This window comes from Garra rufa, chromosome 6 (genome assembly GCF_049309525.1).
Source record: "Garra rufa chromosome 6, GarRuf1.0, whole genome shotgun sequence".
Taxonomy (NCBI): domain Eukaryota; kingdom Metazoa; phylum Chordata; class Actinopteri; order Cypriniformes; family Cyprinidae; genus Garra; species Garra rufa.
Genome location: NC_133366.1, coordinates 17758439 through 17776731, shown reverse-complemented (window position 1 = coordinate 17776731; position 18293 = coordinate 17758439). Strand labels below are relative to the sequence as shown.

General features: G+C 33.8%; 2 protein-coding genes across 7 annotated transcripts in view; one reads left to right on the top strand and one right to left on the bottom strand.

The window, feature by feature from the left end:
* Positions 1 to 4862, bottom strand: part of ctnnd1 (catenin (cadherin-associated protein), delta 1) — a 44856-nt gene extending 39994 nt beyond the window's left edge. For 5 of the 6 annotated variants that reach the window (XM_073841535.1, XM_073841540.1, XM_073841541.1 and 2 more), the window contains exon 1: positions 4514 to 4835. The gene's annotated coding sequence lies outside the window, so the exon portion shown is untranslated. Of the gene's footprint in view, positions 1 to 4513 lie in introns of all 6 variants that reach the window. The other variant, XM_073841536.1, reaches the window with a different exon arrangement.
* A 5608-nt stretch (positions 4863 to 10470) lies between these two features.
* slc43a3a (solute carrier family 43 member 3a) overlaps positions 10471 to 18293 on the top strand; it is an 11843-nt gene continuing 4020 nt past the window's right edge. The window contains exons 1-9 of the mRNA XM_073842031.1: positions 10471 to 10544; positions 12194 to 12830; positions 12921 to 13050; positions 13414 to 13460; positions 13555 to 13631; positions 13715 to 13807; positions 15673 to 15812; positions 16394 to 16533; positions 16628 to 16768. Of these exons, the coding sequence (XP_073698132.1) occupies positions 12629 to 12830; positions 12921 to 13050; positions 13414 to 13460; positions 13555 to 13631; positions 13715 to 13807; positions 15673 to 15812; positions 16394 to 16533; positions 16628 to 16768 (970 nt within the window). The 5' untranslated portion in view covers positions 10471 to 10544; positions 12194 to 12628. The remainder of the gene's footprint in view (positions 10545 to 12193; positions 12831 to 12920; positions 13051 to 13413; positions 13461 to 13554; positions 13632 to 13714; positions 13808 to 15672; positions 15813 to 16393; positions 16534 to 16627; positions 16769 to 18293) is intronic.

Genomic DNA, 18293 nt, shown 5'->3' with positions numbered 1-18293 from the left:
TCGGAATCGATAAAATTCAAACGATACCCAACCCTAATTATGAAAGTAAAGACTGTAAGTCTATCCCTCACAGCCTCTTTTCATTCTTGTAAAATTCAATATGGCGTCTAACCTGACTAAGGTGTATAGCATTTGTTGTACTACTTCGCCACACATCATGCATGCTCCTGGGTTCCTGCTGACTCAGGCGATGCTGAAATGTAAAGAGCAACACCATCAGCACTGGCTTGGCTCCAGTGTAATGCTCAGTGAACTTTGGTATACACACACAGCCAACTGATCTCCAATCAGCCACATGCTTTAACCCACTATAACTCAAACTGCTACTCGCATTCGGTATGTTAAAGCCTCAAAGCGTTCAGGAAGTGTCTGCTGACCTTTTCTGCACGTACACTTCAATTAGTCATTACACATTATAGCCTTTACTTCTCATTCAGACAGCTCGCAGTTAGAGACCCGAAAATGGGAGTGCTGGTGACGTAACTCTTTTCAAACATCAACCTGAGGCCGTTACTGCAGGTAAAAGGTAACAAGGAGGGACAAGCACGCCCTTTTCTTCCTGAAATGACGTTGCCTGGAATTTGAAAACCTAAAGTATAGTGTTGTAACCACTGAGGAAGGAGAAGGATGTGCTTTTTTTAAACCATGATCCTTGGAAGAACTATTACTAGCACTATTTCTCTCCACAAAGTTCTTTCCTTTGGAAGAACTGCAGTAGAACAAGTGGTAATGCTTTTTTTTATATTTGGCCAAATTGCTTTCGCAGAGACATAATTCATATATTGGACCATTTTTTAAAAGAGGACTGGAAAATTATTGTCTTATGAAGCATTTATGAGTACATAGGATTTCCCTATACGTTTGGAAGAATAACTCCGTTATTAAAGCAAGCCCCTCAGCTCCTATTCAACTTGTAGAAATTCAGCAAACTATAACTCTAGCGGTTATTACTCCCAAAATGGGTTAGATGGGATCAAGTTCAATGGCAAAAACACATTTTTCAAAAACAAAATAACTTTTTGGAAACTGCTGTTCTGAGTAATATGTCAGTAAAGATGGGCCAGTTGGTTCTCTTCAAATATTGTATTAAAATAAGAGGTCCAAAGCAGTTTATGAATCGCTATTTAAGCTGCCACTGACAACCCGTAATGCTATCATCAATTACCCTCCCTCATGTCCTTACAAAACTGTACAACTTTTTCTTCCGTAGAATATAAAATACATTTTGAGAAATGCCTCAGTGTTTTTTTGTTTGTTTTTTTGTATAGTGGAAGTCAATGGTCACAAACTGTTTGGTTACCAACATTATTCATTTTTGTTTAGTTCTGCAGTAGAAACAAATCTATACAGGTTTAGAATTACATAAGGGTGTGCAAATGACAATTTTCATTTTTGGGTGAACCATTCCTTTAAGCAAAAAGGCTGTAGCATAATGTGAATAATCACTCTCCATGCATGCAGAGAGTATTATTGTTTGATTACCAAGGTTACTACATATTAAAAATAATAAGCTATAAATATAATTACGAAGTCTTGAATTTATTCTGTAATATCTGTAATTTGTCATTTTAACTTCATAAGAAAACAAAATTGCACAATTAAGGTCCCAAATGGTTCTTTTAGGAGTATAAAAACTTGTTCAGCATGTAAAAAAGAAATTACAATAAATAATACAAACTTAAATCCTTTGAAGTTACTACACTGATTTATTTTTGATTTTTGAATTGAGACAATCTACAATATGATGTTCAATTATTATGTACAAGTACACTACCAGTCAATGATTTTATTGTTTTTTTTTTAAAGTCTCTTCTGTAAACCAAGCCTGCATTTATTTGATCCAAAATACTACAAAGGCAGTAATGTTGTATTTTTTTTCCTTTTTGAAATAACTGCTTTCTATCTGAATATTTTTTAAAAGTTATTTACTCAAAGCTATATTTTAAGCATCATTACTTCATTCTTCAGTATCACATGCTCCTTCAGAAATCATTCTATTATGCTGATTTGCTGTTCAAAAAACATTTTTTTATTATCAATATTTAAAACAGTTGAGTACATTTTTTCAAGATTTTTTGATGAATGGAAAGTTCCAAAGATCAGCATTTATCTGAAATAAAAAGTGTTTGTTACATTATACCATTCAAAAGCTTGGAGTCAGTATAATTTATTTATTTTATTTAGTTTTTTTTTTTTTTTGGAAATTAAATTATAGAAGTTAACGCTTTTATTTAGCAAAGATGCTTTAAATTGATCAAAATTGATAACATTTATCACCATTCTGAATGTTCTATTCATCAAAGAAACCTAAAAAAAAAAAAAAAAAAAAAAAATTACACTGATTTCTGAAGGACCACGTGACTGGAGTAATGATGCTAAAAATTCAGCTTTGAAATCACAGAAATTACTTACATTTTTAAATATATTCAAATAGAAAACAGTTTTTTTAAATAGTAACATTATTATTTGTACAGTTTTTGCTCTACTTTTAATCAAATAAAGGCTTGGTGAGCAGACTTCTTTGAAGAACATTAAAAATCTTACTGTTCACTTGTAGTGTATTTCATGTTAACTACATAACATTTTCATTTTAATGTAGAATTATTAATTTTCTAATATTAATTAGAAAATGCCTTGAATTTACTCTGGAAGACTTCATAAGCAAAAAAATAAACACTTTGAGTTGAAAACCTTTTCCAGCCTCTTACACTACATTGTTATAATTAATAAATCTTTGTAGGGTACTACTCTGATTTATTTTTACAGTGACGCACACTATTCTATACTCTACTATTTTGCACTGGTGTGCTAGGTTAACTGTATTTTCCATGTTTGTTAGTAAGTAAATTAAATAGAGTTTATAAAAAAAAAACAGCGCTGTGTCCTTCCGCGTTTGAAAGACACACCCTGGTGTTAACATTAGAGCCGGTCATTACCGCGGTCAAACTATTTGGTTACCCGTCGCTGAGTCGTCGTCTTCAAAGACACACCTCCCCTTTAGTTTTTGACTCATTCTTCACTAATTCAGTTAGTAACGGGAGAATCGACCTTCCTCTATGAGTGGGGGGCGTCTTAAATCGGGCGAGTGTACACACGTATCTGCCTTTTCAGGTGAAGGTAAGTGAGTAGGAAAAATCCCAAACATTCCTGCTTTGAGCCCTTTCTTTTGAGTTTCTGCTCGGGGTCTGATAGCATCATGAGCGGCACTGACTCACGCTGAGTGTCTCATAGGACTCATACGGGTCGTCAGGTAAATCACACACACAGTGTAACCTGCTGCTTCACGCGGGTTGTGTGTAAATGAGAGTCGTTAACACACACACACACACACACACACACACACACACACACAGTGAACCGCGCCTTTCCCTTCCCCCCACCCACACACACACACCCTTGGACTAAAATACTAACTCAACAGGTTCCCAAACTTTTTTCGTAATGATTATTACGTATTCCCGACAAGTTAACTGGCCAAATTTCGCCCTCTTCTGGGAAAAAAATGCCGCTGATAGGATTCAGAGTCAACCTGAGAAACAGCACTGTCGCACCTGTGAGGCTCAGCTCAGGTAAACCCTTACCTGAGGTTTTACCTGCGCATGCGATACTACGTTACATATCTGAATCCAAAACATGTGAATCTAGACCCAATATGCCATGCGTAAAATAAAACTAAAATATTAATCCTCACTTGGAAATTATTTTGAGTTTCAATTAAATCATTAAGAGTCGCTTATTAGATTTAATTCAAAAACACACCGGGTACTGTATTTCACAACTTTTTTATATTTTCCATAAACAATGCTTTAAATTACTTCCGCAAACTCAGGTGTGTTCGTGGGCCTTGACCTGCTTTACTTCGCCGCGGTGAACACTTCACCCTCACTGCCATTTATTCACCCACATATACATTACTATCCAGTTTAAATTCACACATAAAATTATATTCAAATACATTACAGTTTTCAGTTTTAACTCCCAATTAGAAATATAAACCATTCAAATCGTCACGTTAAATGAGGTACTAACGCTCATCTAAACAGAAATCAATTTCTGGATTAATATGCAGAAATAATGCCTTGAACATGAACGTAATGAACACAAGAACACTGTCATATTTACCCATGCACATACAACAAAAGAGTTCCCAAAAGCACTAACTTTATCTGCTCTATTTATCCTGGATATCTGCAAATAGATTGGGAAAAATAGCAAAACGCCCCGCTCCTAGTTATTATTAAACAAAGCCTGCATTACAACACAAGGAAAAGACTACGCACTCGATTTAAAGATGAACTTTGAGGAATTTCAGGAAAGCAATCCCGTCCCGAAGATCCTCACGCTTGTGCCATTACGATTAGCACGGCAGCTAACTCCACTAGCCTGCTAACATGGAGAGCTGGCTAACTTTGTTCTACTCCTCAATTACGAGGCCAAACAGGGAAAACCAGAAGACAACAAAGAAAGCCATGAGAGAGATCAGAACAAACAGAAGAGTTTCCATAGAGTCTACCTTTGTTTTTGGTTTCGTTAAAGTCCCGATGTGAGGTCGTGGCCTATCGAAACGGGCTTCTCTATGGCCAGTTTCAGATTTTCCAAGCGGTAGGAAGTGATTGTAATTCCAAACGTTTGCTGCTCTATATTTGGGCGTTTCAGCCCCACGCTACGCCAGACGCATTTGCCCTATTTTATGAGTTCGCTTTCTAACGAGTGGCCTGCAACGCGTTTCTCCCGACGAAGCAAAACAAAGAAGAAACCTGAGATTAACAAATTTAAGCAGTCTTTTTAAAAACCCACCAATCTATCTCGCTCCCCTTGTTCACTCCTCTCTTTGCTCGTCGTCCCACAGTGAAGCGTCTGACCCCTCCCCTGTGAAACAGGAGTTCAGTTCACCGACACCGCTTGGGCGGGGACACGGCTGACTTTTCAATATGCAAGCGAAAGAAAAAAACGCAATATCACACTGCAAAATTGTTCTTTGAACGCTAACGCACTTAAACGCAGTTCGTGGTTGTCGTGTGAATTATCAGACACCGCTGCATTGTACTTGAAATGCCGCAAACGACGACTTTTCGCTGCACCTGTGAACCTGCGATACTTCCTCACGATTTGATTGGAACCGGGAGCTGAGAGGATTCAACCAAAATGGAATCGTTTACGTGGAACAAAAAGCAATATATAGGCTACTATCATATCAAGTATGAAGATAATAAAAAATAAACAAATGCTAAATAAACAATTCTGCACTGCATGTTTTTGACATAATTCGGGCATATGTAATTTATTAAAGCCTTTGTTTATTATTTTACATGAATAAACTTTTATTTATTTATTTTCAGTTTTTTTATCCATGTATTATTTATATATTTTGCTTATACACAGTTATTTATCTTTTTTGTATTTTTAAATGTATTTAGTTGTCTGTTTATTTCATTATCCTGTACACTACACTCTTAAAAATAATAGTGCTTTAAAAGGTTCTTCACAGCGATGCCATAGAAGAACTTTTTTTGGTTCTACAAAGAACCATTCAGTCAAAGGTTCTTTAAAGAACCATCTCTTTCTTACCTTTTTATAATCGAACGAACCATCTTTCGTCACAAAGAACCTTTTGTGAAACAGAAAGGTTCTTCAGATGTTAAAGGTTCTTTATGGAACCATTTAGACAAAAAAGGTTCTTCTATGGCATCGTGAAGCACCTTTATTTTTAAGAGTGTACCAGTCAAAAGTTTTTCAATAGTACAATGTTTTAATTATTTTTAAATGTTTAGAATAACTGTTTTCTATTTGAATGTATTTTTAAATGTCATTTATTCCTGTGATTTCATAGCTTTTTTTATAGATTTTTAGCATCTTTACTCCAGTCACATGATCCTTCAGAAATCATTCCAATATTCTGATTTGCTGTTTAAAAAACATTTATTGTTATTATGTTGAAAACAGCTGATAATTTTTTTCAGTTTTTTCAGGTTTCAGCATTTATCTGAAATAGAAATCTAAAAAAAAAAAGTATTTTTACCCTTCCCAAAATAGTATAATGTTATGAAAGCTTTTTATTTCAGATAAATGCTGAAATGCTTTGGATCTTTCTGTTCATCAAAGAATCCTGAAAAAATGTACTCAACTGTTTTTAAATATTGCTAATAATTATAATAAATGTTTCTTAGATCATGTGACACTGAAGACTATAGAGTAGATGCAAATTTAGCTTTGATCACAGGAATAAATTCAATTAAAATGTATTCAAATAGAAAACGGTTATTTTTAATAGTAAAAATATTGTACAATATTACTGTTTTTGCTGTACTTTGGATTAAATAAATGCAGGCTTGGTAAGCAGAAAAGCCTTAGAATTAAAATCTTACTGTTCAAAAACTTTTGACTGGAAGTGTAGTTCTCTGTTTATTTTGTTATCTTGTATGAAGATATGAAAAGAGAAAAATAAATAAAACTTTTTAGGGTTCCCCATTTAGTGTCCATAGATTGCCAGCTTATGGTTTTCCAACAGGATCAACCGGTATAAATAGTGCCTCAAGTATCTTTCAGTACCCTGCATATGCAATGTGGGGGGAAAATACAAATACAATACAAACATGTGCTGTCTAACAATTTAGCCTGATTTCAGATTTTGAATTTCATTATTCTTTTAAGTAGCCAATAGCCATCATTTTCATTTTTCAAGATCAACTATGAGATATGTTAAATATTAGGTTAGCTAATTCACTTTTTCGAATTTAGTGGACATTATATTCATTTAATTTGATGAGAATCTTAGTTGACTTGTTACTACACACAACTGACAATGCATTCAAAACATATGAATTATTAACGCCTTGGTCCATCTCAGTTTGCACGTCTTTTGCTCAGAAGACTTCCTGAGGTCACCAAAATGGATATGTCACTTGAAGGATTAGTACAGTAATTACCACAATAGCACACCTTAAACACTTTTATTGTGTGTTTGATTTCAAACAAGCTTTTTAAAGGGCATTGAAAGGTTATCTGTTAATTAAACATTTTTGTTTGTGTTAGCAATTTTTAGCCCTGACAAATCAATTAAGTCACAATACAAATAGATAATTCAGTGAATATCACACATTTAGTAACTAATTAAAAGACAATAAAAGTGTGATTAGACACAGCCCTGTAATTTATAGACACACTACTGGTGTCAATATTAGTAATACAAATCTGAATTCAAAAGTTCAAATGTCTAATACTTCCACTAATGTCCTATATTTATCAGTTAGCTTGAATCACACTGACTCATGATCTGTCACCGGTGGGTCAGTGAAGCGTCAGTCATTTCTAGTCAAAGTCATCTGAACCTTTCAGTTAAGCGTGGGATATTACAGTAACACTGAGTTCCCCACCCAAGCTGATGTTAAAACTTAATGCAACCAGTCAGAATGGGAGTTTGTGGATCCAAATGCTCTGTAGCTGAGTCAGAGTCACCCGACTAGTAGCAAGTACAGGATCACACAGTAGCTCCTGATAGGTTCATAGGTCACTCCCTTGACCCCAGGGCACACAAAATAGTTTAACAGCATAGTAGAGAATTCCTCGTTTGTCTATGTGATGTTGCACAATGGTGTCAGGTCACATGGTGTATTGTTAGCCAGCAGGCAGTTTGTTGCCAAAACTAGCCCCTGCAAGTTAGTGGGCAGTTGAAATGCGAATCACCACGGGCTTAGGATCAATATTCAATTTCTGAGGTTATATCAAAAGTTTAATGGTATTGAATGAGATGCAGTAAACCGGCTTAATTGCTATCTTGCTTTGTGTTTTTGTTTCCTTTTGGTTTACCTTATGCATCAGATAGCTTTTTCAAAAAGTGTATGCAGGAAATGTACTGGATATGATCTGTGATCAAATAAATGCAACCTTGCAGAGCATAAACTTTTGAATGGTAGTGTATCTCCACTCGGCTCTATTGTTTATTCTGTGCCTGCTTAGAACAGTTCCTGATGTTCTCTCTGAATGCCACAATTAAAACTCAGATAAGGTCAAAATGGAATTCATGACCATTTCAAGGACTGACAAGACAAATAAACAAGCACAAGCAAAAAAAAAAAATGCTCTCTCACAGGCTCTCAAAGGACCTCACTGGTTTGGCGCTCTCACAGATTCTTTTAACATTAAGTGGAGGATCTTCAACAAAAATATGGAACCAGTTGTGCTGTATAAATTCAAGATGTGGGATATTTCACATATAATGCGCCTTTTTTCTAAAGGTCCCAGAGACATATCCTCACCAAATGGCAGGTCACCAATGAGGAGCTCGAAAGAAATCCACTGTTAAGGCATTTTACTTTTCATTGTTGCTTCTAATAATGTTTCTTTCAGTAAAATGTCAATGTGTTTCTTACAAACGCACACGAGATGTTACTTGATGGAATGGAGTTGTGTGGATTACTTGTGGATTACTGTGATGTTTTTATCAGCTGTTTGAACTCTCATTCTGACGGCACCCATTCGCTGCAGAGGATCCATTGGTGAGCAAATTATGTAATGCTAAATTTCTGTTCTAAATTCATCTGTTCAGATGATGAAACAAACTCATCTACATCTTGGATGGCCTGAGGGTCAAGCAAATTTTCATTTTTGTGTAAACTATTCCTTTAAGACTGAGATATTAACCAAAATGAGAAAAAGGTAGAGAATTCTGGCAGGTGACGGAGGTACGATTTTTTTTTTATCACAACATGAATACAAACTCAGCTGCAAGGGCTGGTACACATATTGTTGGGAAAAGCGAGGCAGATCTGATTAAAAGTGTTTTATTGAGCTGATGAGAAGAGAATGCAGGGAGGTTAGGATCAGTTGCAGGATGTTTACTATTGCCAAATGTGGCAGTGTATGAAATAATTGATTAAACTCTGCATGGGGCGAAATAGATGACTCATGATGTTGAGCAGAGCAAGTGAGTCATGAGAGGGCTGGTTAGGGTTCTCGTGGCTCCATCTAGTGTTAACCAGTGGAAACTACAGCAGGGCCCTTTCAGTATTTAAAGGAATAATTTGCTCCAAAAAGAAAATCAGATGAAAATATACAATATATAGATTAGTTTTGTTTTTCTCTTTTTTTTTCTCAGTGGAACAGATTTGGAGAAACTTAGCATTTCATCACTTGTTCCTCTGCAGTGAATGGGTGCCGTCCAAATGAGAGCCTTAATTGGTGAAAACATCTCAATGATTCACAAGTATAGATCTGTTTTTGTTGTATAAATGCTTGATTTGTGCATTTTTCTCTCCTGATTCAGATGAGACTTATTCACTAGTGAATATTATGGATAGAGGAGTTGTATTTTAGCTGGAAACAACACCTTTAAGCTAAAAACACCTTAATGATAAATACAGCTTTTCACTTCATAAAATGTTAACTGAACGACTGCAGTCGTGTGGATTATTGCAATGTTTTTATCAGCTGTTTGGACCCTCATTTTAATGGCATTGACACAAACGCAAGTACGTTTGATTCAAATGTTCACCTTTTACACAAATAATACATGTATTTTTATGTCCTTTATCACCTGCATCACACAGAGATCTCATGATCAAACACTCAAAGCCTTAATGTCAACCCACAAGAGGGAGCCAGATGGCCACAAGATTTAATTATCTGTTCAACCAAGCAGGACAGATGGAGGTCAAGAACTGCAATATTTAACCTTACCTGGTCGTTTCCTTGCTTTGACTTGCTCTGCATCTCTTGAAGTCTACCATCACACATCTGTGCATTAAAGATGTGGCACTTGACACAAAAAGGGTACAAAATATTATGCTTATTCAACAAATAAACAGTGAACCTTTAGTAAATGTTTTATTTTGTGTTTTTGTATTTTGTGTTTGGTAGTTTTTGCAACAGCGGTTACCAAAATGTTCTTGCAAAAACATAAAATAAACATTTTATGAATAGAAAATAAAGGTATATTAAATAAACATTAATTCAGTTTTTACAGAATGTATATAATGGCTTGAAAATTTATACAAATCTGTTTTTGATTTCTTTTTCTTACACTAACTTACAAAAGATTGCAGGGTTGAGCTTAATAAATGCAGTCAATACTACAATTTAGGTAAAAAGTGACAGATTGGAAATACTGTAAAAATATATAATAGAATTTTTTTTTTTTTTACCTGCATCTATTAATCCACTTTTTTCTTCCTGTAAGAGCGGGCGTGGCCATTTGTAAATTGTATGGGTCTTGCTTCTAATGAACCGGAAGTCTCGATATAGGCTTACTTTCGCGTTGAAGAAAAAGGTGGATAGATTGACAAAGAAATGAAAAATGTACGAGGTAGATAGATATATTACTTAAATATATATATATAAATATTTATTAACCGGTGTTTGTTTGCTGTTGCCAATAAATCTGTTATATTAGTACGAACTAACGTGTTCTGGTTCACTCTCTGTTGATTACCGTTGGCTAAATGCCAGGCTCATGAACGCGCATACACGTGCACAGGTTACTGTTCTTCAGCCCGAAACGGGAATTTACAGCGCTTCAGCATTTTACATCGATGTGACAGAAGACTGTTGTGAGTAGATGTCTATATGCAGATAGAGTCAGTTGGTATGGAGAAACAATTTAAATTTAAATCCCCTAATTGATGCTCATAGATTTAGTATTGCTCAAGCTTTAAATAGAAATGTAGATGCTTTTAATTTAATTTGATTTGACGCTTTTTTTTAATCCTTACGTCGGATATCGCCTGTATCTGTTATATCTTTTACATTATCCATAAAAACGGCGGACGAGGAAAACTGTTGTTCTTGTTAGAGAGATTAGAGCTCGCAGACATGGTAATCTGGATTAGTCAACTGTCCACAGAGTCCGCGCATGTGTGCCATCAGTGACCAACTTCAGTTTACCCTATGTCACATTTCAAGAAATCTAGACACTGATGCAGCATGTCTTAACTGCTAAATTACAATTATGTAAGGGATACTGAACAGCCAGCCGGTCATTATCACAAGAAAAAAACCCTTTTCATCCGGGCTCTTCAAGACCTCTTTACGTCCAGGTCCGGATAACCCTTTCAGTTTATTTTGCGATATCTAACGTTAGATTTATTGCCGAATAAACATGGACATACAATATTGATTTGACTTAAAATTACGCTTTTCTTTTCTCTTAAATGAGCTATTAGCCTACACTATTAAAAAATATTAATAACACTTGTACACTAAAGTCTCTTCTGCTTCAGCAATTTAAAAAAAATATTTTTACTATTTAAAATAACTGTTTTCTATGTGAATATATTTTAAAATGTATTTTTTTCCTTTGATCAAATCTAAATTTTCAGCATCCTTACTCCAGTCTTCAGTGTCACATGGTAATTCAGAAATCATTCCAATATACTGATTTGCTGTTCATTTTATTATTATTATTATCAATAATTAAAACAGTTGAGTACTTTTTTGAAGATTCTTTGATGAATAGAAAGATCCAAAGATCAGCACTGATCTAAAATAAAAAGATTTTGCAACATTATACATTATACCATTCAAAACCGTAAAGCTTGGAGCTTTTTTAAATCATAAAAATAATACTTTTATTTAGCAAGGATGCTTTAAATTAATCAAAAGTGTTGCTAAAGACATTTATAAAAAAAAATTACAAAAATGCTGTTCTTCTCCGCTTTTTATTCATCAAAGAAACCTGAAAAAAATCAGCTCAGCTGTTTTCGACATAAAAATAATAATAAATGTTTTTGTGTTTTTATTACAATTTCAAATAGTGACAATATTTCATAATTGGACTGTTTTTGCTGTACTTTGGATCAAATAAATGCAGGTTTGGTGAGCAGAAGAGACTTCTTTAAATATTACAATCTAAAAATCTTACAGTTCAGACTGGCAGTGTATTTCGCTTACACCTCGTTTTTTTATTTTGACTGGGAATTGCCATGCCTCTATTTTTATTATTACTTTCAGTATTCCCTATAATCCCAAAATGTTGGTAGTTAGTGGCCGTAATTTGCGAGGCAAGATAAATATCCAATTTAGGGGTGAAATATGCGACTGACCAAGCAGAATCATATATTTTAGAGTGTCGTGTGGTAGAATATAGTTCATACAGCGAAAGATGTTTGGCATAATTCTGGATTAAAATTTATAATGATTAAATGGAATAGCACCAGTAAAATGTGACGTATAATGTGGGTTTGTCTGTCTCTTCTTGCAGTTTTACATACGCACATGCACAGTTTTACAGGGTGACAAGCTTGCAAACTAAAAGGATAGCATACAAAGCTGACAAAACAAACACAAATAGTAATACATTCAGTAATACATTCAATTAATACAATACAAATGTTCTGTCATGCTGTTTTCAACAGCAGATCTATAGCTCCCTCTCTTGAGAGGAGCATGCACAACTTGAATTTAGTCCAAATACGTGGAAAGCGTTATCTCTACCACCATATAACCGACTTGCATAGTGGTCAAATGTGAGCAAGCTTTAACACAAACAAGAATAAGGGATCAGCAATTAGTTTAAAGAAAACGCATGATGCATTTAAAATTAGATTTAATTTAAACAAATATAGTGGCAAGGATATACAGTGCACTTTCCAACACAAGAGGATAGTAGAAGTGCTTCTGGACCCTGACGGTGTGAATGCAAAGGATGCTGGGATTCAAGGGATCGTCTGGTATGGGGATGAGATACAAGCTGACTCTGGCTACGGGACTGCTGGAGTGCTTGTTTTTTGCTGGAGTCGTGTTTGGTTGGGCGTCTCTTGTGTTTGTCCTGAAGACAGATGGCTACTATCGCAACTTGTGCATTAATTCAACAGACGCTAGTGGACAACTTGGCACAGGTGGGGTAATTTACAACAGTGGCTTTTAATGTATTAGATGGTTCACTTCATTTATGCTTTGTCTTCCTGCTTGCCTGTTTTACTCTTTAGACTGCAGTCTGCAAGATGAGAATTTCTCATTGGTTTTTACCGTGGCCTCTTTCATGAATAACTTTCTCACTCTGCCCAACGGATTCATCTACGACCATTTTGGCACGATGGCAACGCGATTTTTGGCTATGTGAGTTCAGAGGTCAGGCAGGACTTAGCAGAAATGCTGTGTCTTTCTGTGGTAGAGTCAAGAAGTTTATCTGCTTGTGTGTGGGGTGTGCTTTAAGCAGATAGTAGAAATCAACGTGGGCGTTTGACTGGACTCCAAAAACAGGGCTTTGTGCATTGCGGCCATTAAGTAAAAACAGCCCCTAAGTAAAATTTGTTGAAACTGCCAGAAATGTTTGCAAATGTAAGCTGTTGTGTAATGTTATGCACCACTTGTTCTATAAAAAAACACAGAAACACCACAATAATTTGAACATTTACGTATTTACAATTTGATTCTAAATTATACTGTATTAATACCAATTGTATAATTGTTGTTTTATAGATTTCTTTATACTACCGGCACACTTATTGTATCATTGTCCAGTAACGGTAAATACAGACTGATATTTTTTATTAATAATCACATCACACACATCATGGCATATTTTGTGTGACTAATTTTCCTCTCTTTTCATTGAAACAGCTTTTTCCTTTTTGCTTTTTCCTGCTCTGTCCTTCATAGCTGTGGGGGGCATTTTATTTCTAATGACAAATATGCAGGTATGTTTATGAATGATTATGTTTAATACATGCAATACATCAAGGGTATGATCAGTTGCTTGAATTATTTGTCCTCATTACAGGTGGGGAACCTTTTTGACTCTCATAGATCAACAATTATTACAGTCTATAATGGGGCCTTTGACTCTTCATCAGTTGTCTTTCTTATTATCAAGGTAAGAAGTACACACACACATATATAAACTGCCATCTTACTGGGATCAGTAAGATTTTTAATGTTTATTTGATTTAAAATACCGAAAAAACTATTATTGCGAAATATTATTGCAATTTAAAATAGTGAAATTCTATTTTAATATATTTTAAAATGTAGTTTATTCCTGTGATGCAAAGCTGCATTTTCAGCATCATTACGCCAGTCTTCAGTGTCAAATGATCCTTCAGAAATCATTCTAATATGCTGATTTATTATCAATGTTGAAAACGCTGTTCTGCTTAATATTTTTGTTGGAACCTGTAATACCTTTTTCAGCATTCTTTGATCAATACAATGTTAAAAAGAACAGCTTTTATTTAAAATAGAAAGGTTTTCTAACAATATACACTACTGTTCAAAAGTTTGGGGTCAGTACATTTTTATTCTTTCTTTTTTTGAAAGAAATAATACTTTTATTTACCAAGGATGTGTTAAATTAATAAAGAGTGATAGCATAGATTTACATTGTTAGAAAAGATTTCTTTTTTGAATAAATGCTATTCTTTTTAACTTGTTATTCATCAAAGAATCCAGGGAAAAAAATCACAGGTTCCAAAAAAATATTTGGCAGCACAACTGTTTCCAACATTGATTATTTGAATAATAAATCAGCATATTAGAATGATTTCTGAACGATAATGTGGCACTTAAGACTGGAGTAACAGCTGATGAAAATTCAGCTTTGCATCACAGGAATAAAGTATATTTTAAAGTATATTAAAATAAAAAGCATTATTTTATATTGTAATAACATTTTGCAATATCACTGTTTTTTTCTGGATTTTTGATCAAATAAATGCAGCCTTGATGAGCATAAGAGACTTTTTAAAAAAACATTACAAGTCTTATTGATCCCAAGCATTCGAGTGGGAGTGGACACTACCGTTCAAAGTTTTGGGTCAGTTCATTTTTTCTTTCTTCCTTTCTTCGAAAGAAATTAATACTTTTATTCAGCAAGGATATGTTAAATCGATAAAAAGTGATAGTAAAGACTTATATTGTTAGAAAAAATTTCTATTTTGAAAAAATGCTGTTCTTTTAAACTTTTTATTCATCAGAGAATCCTGAAAAAAGTATTACAGGTTCCAAAAAAATATTAAGCAGAACAACTGTTTTCAACATTGATAATAAATCAGCATATGTGGCTATTTGACCGAGAGACATCTATTTGAAAATCAGGAATCTGAGGGTGCAAAAATATCAAAATACTGAGAAAATCACCTTTAAAGTCGTCCAAATTAGGTTCTTAACGATGCATATTACGAATCAAAAATTACATTTTAATATATTTACAGTAGGAATTTTACAAAAAATCTTCATGGAACATGATCTTTACTTAGTTTCCTAATGATTTTTGGCATAAAAGAAAAATCAAACATTTTGACCCATGTAATGTATTTTTGGCTATTGCTACAAACATACCCCAGCGACTTAAGACTGGTTTTGTGGTCCAGGGTCACATATTAGAATGATTTCTGCAGGATCATGTGACACTGAAGACTGGAGAAATGGCTGATAAAAATTCAGCTTTGCATCACAGAAATAAATGATATTTTAAAGTATATTAAAATACAAAACTGCAATTTTAAATTGCAATAATATTTTATAATATAATCCTTTTCTGTATTTTTGATTAAATAAATGCAACGTTGATAAGAATAAGACACTTCTTTAAAAACACTTAAAATCTTACTGATCACAAACTTTTGAACGGCAGTGTAAATGCATTGAATAGTCCTATATTCAAGTTTTTCCACATTAATGAAAAAAAGTTAATCAGCTGTTTATACTGCAATCCATGATACCAGTATACCATTTCTGCAGGTGCTTTATGAGAGAGGGGTTTCTCTTCGCTCCTCATTTCTCTTCCTCTCAGCCTGTAATCTCATTCATCTCCTCCGGACTCTTTTCCTTATGCCAAAATCACACATTCCCTATCCCATCCCAGACGACTACAGATATGGGTGAGTGAAACGATAAGCAGAGTATAAACTGAATATACAAAAGTTTAAAGGTTTTGAGTCAGAAATTATTATTATTTTTTTTAGCAAAGATACATTATATTGATCAGAAATGGTTTTTTATTCATCAAATAATCAAAAAAGTGTCATGGTTTTCACAAAAGCATGGACAAGCATTTTTTTAGTAGCAAATCAGTATATTAGAATGATTTCTGAAGGATCTTGTGACACTGAAAACTGGAGTTATTATACTCAATAATATAATATTTCATAATATCACTTTTTACAGTAATTTTGATCAATTAAATGCAGCCTCTGTGAGGATTTTAAAAATTGTACCGTCCCCAAACTTTTAGACGATAGTGTAAAATTCTAATTCAGATATTATTTATATGATACTTTTATGTTTTTGAAAAAAAAAGGAAAATAATTCCATACCTTTAAAACAAATGTTATATATTATTGTAGATAGTCAGCAATACTCTATATTTAGTATGAGGTAAATCTGATATAGCCTTAACTACGTATAGTACGTAATTCATGCTCTTATCCGTATTAATTCGAATGCAAATCCTTATTTACAGGATGAGCTGTGCTAAATCACATAGCTACAACGTTGAACAGTATGAGGCAGAGCGAGACCCGAGTTCAGACAGAGGCAGAGGTGTAGATGATGAGCCACTGAGAACTGACACACTGCAGCTGACAGACAACTCTAAGAAAGGTGCTGATTGGCCCACATAGGCCTTACTTTTGGTAGAAATGAATGGTTCAATAAACTGACTGAAATCAAGTTTCATCTTTTTTATTTCCTATAGACAGTTTTAAGAGCTGTGTTCTGTCCTGGTTCTTCTTGTGGCACCTCACGTGGCTGTCAGTCATGCAGCTGCGGCATTATTTCTTCATTGGGACTCTGAATCCAATGCTCAACAGACTGGCCAACCAAGACCCAGACACTGGTAAACTAATTTTGTCACCACAGTGATGGTTTTAAGTGAATTCTGTGAAATCTTTGATTATGGTAAGAGCCTCTCAGTTCGTAAAATTAACTGGAATTTGAATGACAGGGGGAGGAAAGACATTTAACACAAGTACACATTGGATTTTAGGGTGAATTAAAACACTGTAAAAATAACATTTCCACTACAGATTATCAAAATCTTATATTTCTATTAGGGGTCGACCAATTATCTCTGCCGATATTAAGCATTTTTATGGTTATCGGTATCGGTCATTTTCAAAACCAATTTACAGATAAAAGCATTTAAAGCAAGTTAAAGTTTTTGGCAGAGTTGTTGTTATTCTTAATTTTGGCATTCATTTTTATTTTTACACCAGATATATATATATATATATATATATATATATATATATATATATATATATATATATATATATATATATATATATATATATATATCGGTTTAAAATATTGATTATCGTTCTACTTCTACGATCTGTAATAATCGGTATCTGCATCAGCCTTTAAAAACACATATCGGTTGATCCCTAATTTCTGTATACTGTATATTGTTTGTATGATAGGTTGTGTGTATGATAGGTTTCAAGGGTCATTTTTACTGAACAATATAAATTTGGAATGTCATGAGAAGGAATTCACTGAATTCCAAGACATTTTAACAAAAACAGCTGGGCAGAATTTTAATGTTACAAAAAGTTGTATTTTTTTTTAGATAAATGCTGATCTTTGGATCTTTTTATTAATTAAAGAATCCTGAAAATGTACTCAACTGTTTTAGGTATGGATAATAATACTACTAATAATGTTTCTTGAACAGCAAATCAGCATATTAGAATGATTTCTGAATAATCATGTGACCCTAAAGACTGGAGTATCGATGCTGAAAATGTGGCTTTGATCACAGGAAACAATTACATTTTAAAACACATTCTCATATAAAATAGTCATTTCAAATGATAAAAATATTTCAAAATTTTACTGTCCTTGCTGTACTTTGTATCGAATAAGTGCAGGCTTGGTGAGCTGAAGAGACTTCAAAAAATCTCAAAAACAAAAAAAACATTACAAATCTTACTGTTCAAAAACTTTAGCCTAAATGATTATATTAAATATTTATGAATGATATGTTAAAAAAATACTAAATAAATTACAAAGTTTGTAAGTGAAATTCAAACATTGATTACTAATATAATCATATATTTCTGGAAATATCCAATTGTTGTGTGTATACATGTAAAAACTACATGTATACTACCGGTCAAAAGTTTGGGGTCAGTAAGAGTTGTAATGTTTTTAAAGAAAGTCTCATCAGTGATGCATTTATTTAATCAAAAATATAGAAAAAACTGTAATATTGCAATATAAAATAATGGTTTCTATTGTAATATACTTTAAAATGTAATTTATTCCTGTGATGCAAAGCTGAATTTTCATCAGCCATTACTTCAGTCTTAAGTGTCACATGATCCTTCAGAAATCATTCTAATATACTGATTTATTAT